Here is a 9,461-nt window from a genome sequence, read left to right as displayed (position 1 = left end):
TGGTCCCAGGCTGCCCACGCTGAGTTCTTGAACCTAAGTACATGGCCACCTTCACAGCACCCAGGAATGGGGAGTACATGGGAGGTTGGGTAGGAACAGCCACAGGGTCTGAGTCCTTCAGCGATTTGGCATGCAAAGGGTTTAAACCCATGCTAGTTTGCAGTAAACCCATGGGTGGGATTAGCTCTGAGCTCCCCTTGGCTTCCCTGGGAGTTAAGCACTGAAACATCTGTGAAGGTCTGAGGTGGGGACAGATCTGTGTCAGGGGAATGGTGATGACAACCCACCTTGCTGTCCTGATTTTGGAGAGGTCACGACCAGGAAGGATACAAAGAATGAGCCTTGCAGGACCAAGTGCAAGTAAATCCCTGGGGTGGAGGAGAAAGATGGAGGGAAAGAGCCAGAAGGAAAAATCACTCTTCAGCCACTGTCATTGGCCCCAAGGATGAGAGGAGCTGGAGCTTGCCCTCACCTAGGAGGTGCTTAACACACACAGCTGCCTCTTCTTCTAGGGCACTGCATGCTTCAAACTGTGGTCTTCCCTGCCAAAACCAACAAGTGGCACCATGTTGACCTGGCCTCTTCCTCCACCACAACCCCATGAAAAACGAAGGATGGGGAACAAGACAGGGTTAGATTCTGCAACTCCTTCAATGGGTTTTATTTAGGGCTGAAAAATCCCTGGTGGTGCAATTGTACCTGGTGCTGAGAACCTCTTCTGTCCTGCAACCCCTGGTGTACTAGCAAATGGGTGGGAAATGACAATATGTACAGACTGGGATCATGCTATGATAGATGGAAATATTTAGGAACTCTCTGAGATGCCACCCAAGAAGTGATGAGGCTAGGAGGGCCTGGCAGACATCACATTTGGACCACAGGGAAGCTGAATAGTTAAAAACTTCAGGGCAAATAAAAAGAAGAGATCCCATTAGACCAAGCCTTGATGGTTCTGTCCCTCCTTGTCACTGTGGTTCCATATGTGGACACTTGTCCCGAGGCCTTTTGTGAGAAAAGCCCGGTATGAGGCTCCCAGCAGACGAGCAGATCCCTGGCTGACTTCTGTTCATTGACTTCTGATCAATGTTCCCCATCCAGGAAGACTCAACAGCTAGAACACTGCAGAGGGCAGCCAAATAAAGCTGTATTTACTACCCAGCTCCAGCACAGCTGTGTAGTGCAGTGTGGCACAGCCAAGAGTAAAATCAGGGACCAAGCTCTTATCTTGAAGGATGTGATTCACATGCCTGCAAGGGTCTGATCTCCAAGGCTGAACATAAGCAACGGAAATAAACAGTTCCTGAGAATATTCCCTGATCTGTAATGCCATCATCCACAACATATAACTAATGGTTTTAATTACTAGCGTGTTCCCTGGCAAGGTTTTAACATGGAGCAACCACCATAGTCCTATGCAACGTCTGGAAAAAAACAGAGGAGAGAGCACAAGGGAAGGACTCTTCACAAGAGACCCTGTTGATGTCCACCTCTTGATCTCCGTGCTGGAGATGGTCCTGGACACATTTAATTTACTGCTATAGCTGTAGCCTCATTTCTGCTCTGTGATGCTGGATACTGGGACACCTTTTTTCACAGCTCTCTGCCCTGACCCAGCCAAGTACTGCCTTCCATGCTTGCAGTCATGTTGCTTCCATGTGTTGGCCACCCAGGGTGACACCACCATCCTCTGTCTTCCATGTGCCTCTGAGGAAATGCCAGCCATGGCAGTCCCACACCTCACACATATGCATCAGACATACCTGAGGCCAGGATGGTAGCTTCCCAACTATCTGGCTCAATGGGCCACCGGCAACCCTCAACATGCCAAACGGCCCATCGTACACACTTGTCCATCATCACACTTGTCCATCAACCCACTCCTGCCAGCGGACCAGTGGTGGACCACTTCCTGTGTCCTTGCAGATCATCTTCCTGCTGTCAGGAGCAGATTTGAATCCCTGGACCAGGCAACTCCTCTCCAGCTCTGTGTCAGAGAGGAGACGTTCATGCCATCAGTCCTTGGAAGTGAGGGAATGAACTGAGTCAGAGAGATTTCTTTGTTTAAAAAAAAAAAAAAATCAGGAATGCACCTTGTTAATCATATTGAAGAGTAACACAACTATTTTTTCCCGTCTTCCTCAAAAAAAGAGTCAAATCTGGTTAAAGCAAACTGCTTCTTTACCAGCTCAGACCTTTCCCAGGGTGCTCCCGCTGCTGCAGGACACTGAGCCTTGGCTGTCCAGGCTGATTTCCAGACTCCCCCAGAGAGTCATCCTTGCAGGAGGACACCACACAATGAATCACGCTGGTCAATCCTTATTCCCTGGAATAGGTCTAGCTCTTTAGTTGCCGCCTCGTGACATCTGGGAGGACTGACACACCTTCTCCGGCATCCATCCATCATCCGGTGGCATGCAGTCCCAGCTTCTGGCAGAACTTCATCTGTTGGGCAAGTGATGTGGCTTATCCTCTCCACGCCCAGAAGGTGTATGTCCATTGGAGAGGAATGGTTAGCGCTCATGGGGTTATCAGGGCTGACTTCACCATCCTGTTGATCCTGCTTTATGTCAGCTGTATTGGCAGACCCAGTGGTTTAATGCCGGTGTCAGAAACCTCAAAAATACCTGCAAATCAACCAAAAAAGCTCACCCCAATAATTCATCCCCCCCTTTTTTTTTTCTTAAAAAGGAAGACGCTATGGGTTTTGGTGTCCCTTTGAACTTCCTCTGGTCATTCCTTTACTGTGATGAGCAATGATTAGTCCCATCAGCGGCTCTAAATGTTTTGATGAGCGTGACCCCTGCTTCAGGGATCCTTGCTCATATGACTGATCTGCCCAGAAACTAATGTTGGCCCCCAGTCATTTTAGCCCTCCCCTTGTCCATCTAAGCTCTTTCTTCCACATGTTTTCTGCCTCTTCTCCTTCTGCGTCTCCATCTTCTAAACCCCAGGCTGTTTAGCTACAGCTGGATCCCTGTTCTCTTCCCTGCAGACGGAGTCTTGCGGGTTAGAGAAGGAAGGGGAAAGCAGACAGCTGATTCAAAGGGGCTGCTCCTGCTTTGTCCTCTCTGCTCTTTGATGGCCAGGCATGTGGTGACTCACGGAGATGTCTGCTGATATTCAGCACCAAACTTCCTGGTAACTCTTTGCTTGGAAGCAGAAGTGTGACAGGCAGTCAAATGGAGGCCCCAGAAGGGCTGAAATTATTGGCTCCAGCTCCACCCAAATCGTAAGCATGTGGAGAAATCATAAAGGCCGAGAACTTTGTATCTGACTGGTCAAATGCTCCATGTAGAAAGGGAACAAAGATATTTTTACCCTTTGCTCAGATGTAGCAAAGGAAAGCTGTTGCAAAGCTGGAAACCAACCTCCAGTGTCCCAGCCTCTGCATTTGAACCCCAAATCCATTGCTCTCTTGTGGCAGCTGCTCTCAAAACCGGGATGCAGAGCATTTAGGACTTTGTAGACAACTGGCTGCTTTTATAGGCAAACGGGAGATTATAGGACATTTCCTGTTTATATTGCCAACCATGAATATACAGCTAGATCTACCCTGACTGTAGATATTGGGAATTCTCCAGGTTTAACCCTGGAAATGCACTTGGCAATAATCCACCGAGATGAAGCCATTAATTTATGCCACTTATTACCATTTTGCTTTGAGTAGCTGCCTTCAGTGAACTATCTGGCCACAGATATGATGGTCAGATTGGATCAGATCACTAAACAGTACAAAAAACCCAATCAGACATCAGTAGCACTGCTAGCCTGACCATAGATAAATTAAAGTATTAAAAGCAATAAATGGAATGAATTGCCTTAGTGCTTTCACTCCTCTCTGGACCCACCAGACCAGCCTGAAGGCAATGCCAAGGTGAGAAAACAACCCACATGCATTCCTAGCCTGTCAAATAATGCATGATCCCTGCCCACTCTTTTAAAATTGTTGTCTCCATCATCACTCGGTCCAAACGCGGGGAAGATATATATCCTGTCCCCAGGTGAGGGTGCTTTTCCTGGGCTGTGGAGACGACTGAGAGAAGATGAAGGCCTCCCTCCTTGCCGTGCTGGCTTTGATCCTATGTGCAGATCAAGGTGAGGTATCACGGTTTGCTACTAGACAAAGAATAGTTGCGTGCTTTAAAATCAGGGAGGCCTCATAGCCAGGGAACGAAATCATGGGAGAGGGTGCCTTAGCTCTTGCAGTGGTGCAGCTGAAGGACGCAGTCAATTTCTTATCTGTAATCTCAGCCTGGATGTGTGAAAGGTTTATTTTCTGCAGGGAAATTTCCTTATAGACTCATGCACTACTGGATTTTTACAAAAGCAAGATAGAAAAAAAAGGAAGCAGTTGCCACTGTTCTGCCTTTGTTAAGAGACTTTCCAGTGAGTTTTTCTGTTGAGATGATGCAAGACTGCAGTTATTTCTAAACTTCAATGAAGAATTGCTTCAGCCTATGATAGCGCAATACATCAGCAACTCTGTGCACCTGGTTCCTACTGCAGTCAGTGATGCCATTTCTAACAGCAGCAGTGGGACAGAGCCAGACCTACAACATCTGGCCTTGTGCAGCTGCCTGCTGAATGCTCCCGATTTCTGCCCCATCTCAGAGACCTGACAAGCTTGCTGATTTCAGAGATTTTTGCAACAAAGTTGGGGAGTTAGGGAGAAGTTGGGTTGTGGACTAAATGGGTTAAGGAGACTTATGCTGGGATGTTGGGTGGAGGTGTATATTTACATATTATTTGCATTATGGATTATGTATTTTATTTCACAGAGAGATTGCAAATGAAATCAGAACCCTCTTAAAGTATATGATCTTACAGCCTCTATAGGCAAGACAGTTAAGCAACCAGAGAGAATAAATGTTACCCTCATTTTGTAAAGAGGAACTGCGTTTCCCAGTGCTTGGAAATTTGCCACATTGTCTGGTGTAGAAAAATAATTTCTTGGAATAGTTATTTCTGTCTCATTGTGGCCTAAGAATACCTTTCTGCTATTTAGCTTTGTTCACTTAGCAGAATAGCAATTCTGACAAATTTCCAAGCGTTAACAAGGCCCGGGGGACAGAGGGATTTTCTTCAGTGCCAAAATGAAGACTGTCCTAATCCGCGTTAGATAACCTAGGCAGTAAAAATGAAGTGTTAGACTGCATGTGTCTTAGGGCTGAATTCACCCAGCAAAGAGTTAAAAGCCCTTCTCCTCACCTTTTTTTTTTTTAACCCAGGTGATGGATATATACTTGAGGGCATGGAAGTCCTACCCAAAGACACAGGTGTGGCAGACTGACTTCTTTAGGCTATGGAGGTCCCAATTAACCCTATTCAACGGCTTACTGCCCAATTAGGCTACAGTCTATTTTGTAGTGTCTCCAGCAACTACAAAGGGTGACGCCAAGCCTTAGGACATCCCTGTAGACTCTTACAGAGGACCCTGTCCTTCCCAGCTCCCTACATCACATCAAACCCAGTACCCTTGGCCCATCGTGCTTTTATTTTGATTGCAGGGCAGGAGACTTGCGCCGTCGGTGCGTGCATGCACAAATGTGTGTGCCTGAGTGCGTGTGTTGGGTGTAAATGTGCAAGTGTGCGGATGGCAGAGAGGGTTGCGTCTGGGTCTTGCAGCAGACCCGCACCCTGTGCATTTGAGAGCAAATGGAAAGCAGGTGGTAATTTTTGCTGCCAGGACTAGCAGCATTTTGCCTCCATATCCTCTGTCTCCTCCTGCAGCAATTGCCCTGTATTGCTACACCTGTGACTGGGAACAAAGCAACTGGAGCTGTCTGAAGGCCAAGAAGTGCTCAGACAAGGATGAGTACTGTGTGACCAATGTTGCCTCTGTAGGAATTGGTATGTGCTGGCTGTGCATTCTCTGATGGGGACTCAGAGATGGGATGTGGGGTTTTGATTGGATTTGTTATGGTTGCCCTTTGTTGACCGATGGGCTGAGGAGTCATGGGGAAGCACATGTGGGAGGTGGAGCCCTTGCTAGCCTAGCCTGGCACTGCTGAAGTTTGCACAGTTTGAAACCCCCCTCCCCACCACACACTGAGATTGTCCTCTTCAGCCTTTGTTTTATGCCTGCATGGAAAAGGCAGGGGACACTGAGAGAAGAGGAAGGACAAAGAGAGGATCCTTCAGGGGAAGGATAAATAAATTTGAACCTTGATTAGACAAGGAGATGAAAAGAAGCAGGTAGCCAGGGTGGATAAGAAGATCTAGAGAGATACAGAGGGGAATCAAATTATTTCCTTCAAGCAGAGAAGCCTGGAAATGTGCTTTCAATCCAGGCATGAACATTGTGTCATGGATGCCATCGTACACCTAAGAAAGCCTTGACATGAGGGTCCGTGCTGGGAGGTGCCAGATGCCCAGCAGGGGTATTGAGTGCCTTGTGTAGCTGGTCGCCAGCAATTATTGGGCTGCAGTGGGATTGGGGCGGGTCTTATTGGCCATACTGGTCCCTGGGGCTGTGGGGGACAGTGGGACTCATTAGCCCATCTCCCTCCCGTACAAGATCGAGGAGCACTCAACAAACTCTCATTGCTAATACTGCTCTCTCTCTTCTTTGGGCAAGGCTTTTTGTCTTTGTGGAAGAGGATCACCAAGAAGTGTTCTCAGACCTGTCCACACCACAACTTCAGCCTGGGCCTGGTTTCCTACACCTCGTATTGCTGCCAAACCTTCTTGTGCAACCTGAGCGCGTGCCCGGGACCCAGGCTAGCTCGGGATTGAGATGGCAGCGAGTCCCATGTCAGTGTCCTTCTTCACCTGCTCAGTGGTGGTGGCAGAAAGGGGCTCCTGAAGGCCTGAAGAGCATGGTCAGATTCCCCCAGGAGGGTATGGACATCCAACACGCTGCAGAATAGATAAAGTATTATGGTCACCACCTCCTGCCCTGTGTTGTTTCCCAACCTGTAGCTTCTCACTTGCTTTTCATGCCTGAGCTCTGTCGCTCCAGCAGCTTGTTGGCGAAGTGGCCATGCTATGTCCTGCAGCCTGGGGGAGAGATGCTGCTTCTGCATCTCCTGCAAATCTCTAGAGGGGTTTCTCCTGCAATCCCACCTTACCTCGGGTGCAGCCGGGAGCTACACAGTGGCAGCTTCCAGGCTCAGGGAGGGGGGGTGGGCAAAAATAACAACCCCCTCTGCACCAGCTCAGAAGGGAAACTGTGCAAATTCACCGGGTTGCTGCTGAGGAAGGGAAAAAGGCAGTCCTGTGTAAAAAAGCCTGAGCCTGCGATGGGTGCTAACCCCCCACTCTCCTCCCTTGCACCCCTCTCGCCCTCCGTCCAGCCTCTCACTTCCAGCCCCCAACTAGGGACAATGACATACCCCTGCGCCCCTGAACAGTCAGACAGATCAGCCACATACCTCGTCCTGTTGCTTGCCTGCGGTGCCACATTTCTATCAAAATGATGCTTATATGCACATCTGCGCACATCTGCTTATCTGCAGTCTTTGTCCCCAGCGCCACTTCCAGCAGCTGTCCTTGGTCATCCCTCCCTTTGTGTCACCTTGCTTGCTTGTGGCTGTTGTTTGAGCCAAGTGACCTTATCCAGAGCTAGTGCTGCCCTGGACCTACCACTTGCCATTGTGTCTTCCAGCAAACTTAATTTACCCGTCCCTCCGACATCCCCCAAAGCAACGGCAGTGTAATAAAATGTATTTGCAGCATTTGGGTCAAGCTGCTGAGGAACAGTGGAGGGGTTTATAAGAGAAGAATACAGATTTCAGAGAGGCCAAATATTTCATGTAGATGTTTCCAGAGGCTGCACAGAAATGAGGGTAAAAGGAAGCTGAAAAAAATGAACAATGATGAGAGCTCAGAGAATTTTCATTGCCAGAGGTGCTACTGAATGCCTCTCCCTCCTTCCAAGCAGCACTTTTTGGAGGAGTTTTGTGCTGGCAAAAACATCAAAATGCTTAAACTTGGGTCAGCCTGGGCTCCCAAATCTGCAAAACATCGCTCAGCCAAGGGATGACGCTCTGCACTGTGCTTCAAGCCCCGCCCTGGTAAACAAGAGGGACAAAAGGGGCTTTGAGCAGTGCTGAGCACGTCTGCCTTGGGCTAGTGCCCGTGGCTGCTCTGGATGAATGCCTTCTTCTGAAGTGCTGCATAACGGGAGTGTTCAGAGATGTGCGCTCTCTTTTATTAATCGACTTCTACTTTCCTTTACCCCCTCCTTCTCACAGTTACGCCATGCTGCGAGGGCAGATCTCCATGCCGAAGGAGCCGCGCTGGTTGATGCACCTCCCTTTACCTCTTCATTAGACCGTGATTTCTTTCATACCCTATTTAGGAATTTGCGTTTTTCACCCTGAAGCAATCCGAGTCCCATCCTGTTCCTCAGCCTGAATGCTCAAAAGCTCTAATTTACTCCTCGCACAATATTTTCTCATAAAAAAAGGGACTTGTGTGGTTTTTTTGCTGTGTGCCAGAATTATTCAGCTCTCTGAAAGCATTGAGGAATCCCAGTTGGACAGAATCTAATAATTAATATTTCATTGTGTTGGATTTACATGTCCTGCAGTAGCAGAGACAGAGTCCCCCATGGCCTGAAGGAAAACACAGTTGGGTATTTTTTTGCTGCTTTAAAGCAAAACTGGCTGGTTTTTGCTTGGTTTGGTCTGCCTTTGCTGCAGAAAAGCATTCTTGTATCTCATGGCTAACATAAGGGGAAATAAATCATCCTGGGCATAGTTGAAGAGCAAAGGGTTATTTCCCTTGCCCAAAGGGCACTGCAGCTCAAGGACGTTGAAATCTGCTGTCCTTTCATGGTGCAAAGCTACCCTGGTGGCAATTACTCCTCTCCAATGCACCCGAGCTGTGCAGGGAGGAAGAAGAGGTGGGTTTGATTCCTAATCGCTAATTTTGACCAGGAATTAGGGCCAATTTGGACCACAGAGAGATGGCAGTCATTAGCACGTGGATGAGGCTGTCCGTAAAATTACCCCAAGCCTGTGCCCCTTGCTGTGTCATTGTGCAAGGCAGCATTCACCCCTTGGGTTTGAAAGGTGCTTGGAGGACCCTAAAGAGAAAGGGGTTGTGCACTGGGTGGAAAGGAACTAGTTGTTATCATCACTACAGACTCCACTGAGCTTCTCTGACCCCATTCAAAGATGTGATGGTGATGGAAGAGGTGGGCGAGAGGTGAAGGAGCCGTTCTGTTCTCCCCAGCTCAAGGCAGGGCTCAGGTGCAACACCTGAGCGGATCTGGGCACTGCACAGTGCAAAAGCAACAACTCAGCTGGAGATGGTCTAGGGCATGGGAGAAAGATGCTACGGAGTCCTGGCACAGTGTTATTGCAGGCAATTGGGGAGGGGATACCCAACCAGCCAGACATGGGGAGAGAGGGCTGTTGTCCCCCAAAGGGGCTAACAGACCCCAGTGCCAGGCATGGAGATAGGTCCATGGAGAAAGAAGTGCCCAAGCATGGCACTTAGAAGAGGCAGCACAA

At 48.6% G+C, this 9,461-nt stretch overlaps 1 protein-coding gene across 1 annotated transcript; it reads left to right on the top strand.

Annotated features, from left to right (window-relative positions):
* The first annotated feature begins 4,043 nt into the window (after window positions 1-4,043).
* Window positions 4,044-6,735, top strand: LOC142592898 (lymphocyte antigen 6E-like). The gene is made up of 3 exons (XM_075705093.1): window positions 4,044-4,095; window positions 5,731-5,850; window positions 6,578-6,735. Exons 1-3 carry the CDS (start codon window positions 4,044-4,046, stop codon window positions 6,733-6,735), a joined length of 330 nt encoding a protein of 109 aa, XP_075561208.1.
* The last annotated feature ends 2,726 nt before the right edge of the window (window positions 6,736-9,461 follow it).

The sequence above is a fragment of the Pelecanus crispus genome, chromosome 2, assembly GCF_030463565.1.
Source record: "Pelecanus crispus isolate bPelCri1 chromosome 2, bPelCri1.pri, whole genome shotgun sequence".
Classification (NCBI taxonomy): Eukaryota; Metazoa; Chordata; class Aves; order Pelecaniformes; family Pelecanidae; genus Pelecanus; species Pelecanus crispus.
This window is presented reverse-complemented; position numbering and strand designations above follow the sequence as displayed.

What these genes read in the sequence shown, in the direction of transcription:
- LOC142592898 (XM_075705093.1), top strand. Translation starts at nt 4,044, where the DNA reads ATGAAGGCCTCCCTCCTTGCCGTGCTGGCTTTGATCCTATGTGCAGAT. An exon ending in GATCCTATGTGCAGATCAAG is followed by an intron (nt 4,096 to 5,730) that starts GTGAGGTATCAC and finishes CTCCTCCTGCAG; the next exon opens with CAATTGCCCTGTATTGCTAC. An exon ending in TGTTGCCTCTGTAGGAATTG is followed by an intron (nt 5,851 to 6,577) that starts GTATGTGCTGGC and finishes TCTTTGGGCAAG; the next exon opens with GCTTTTTGTCTTTGTGGAAG.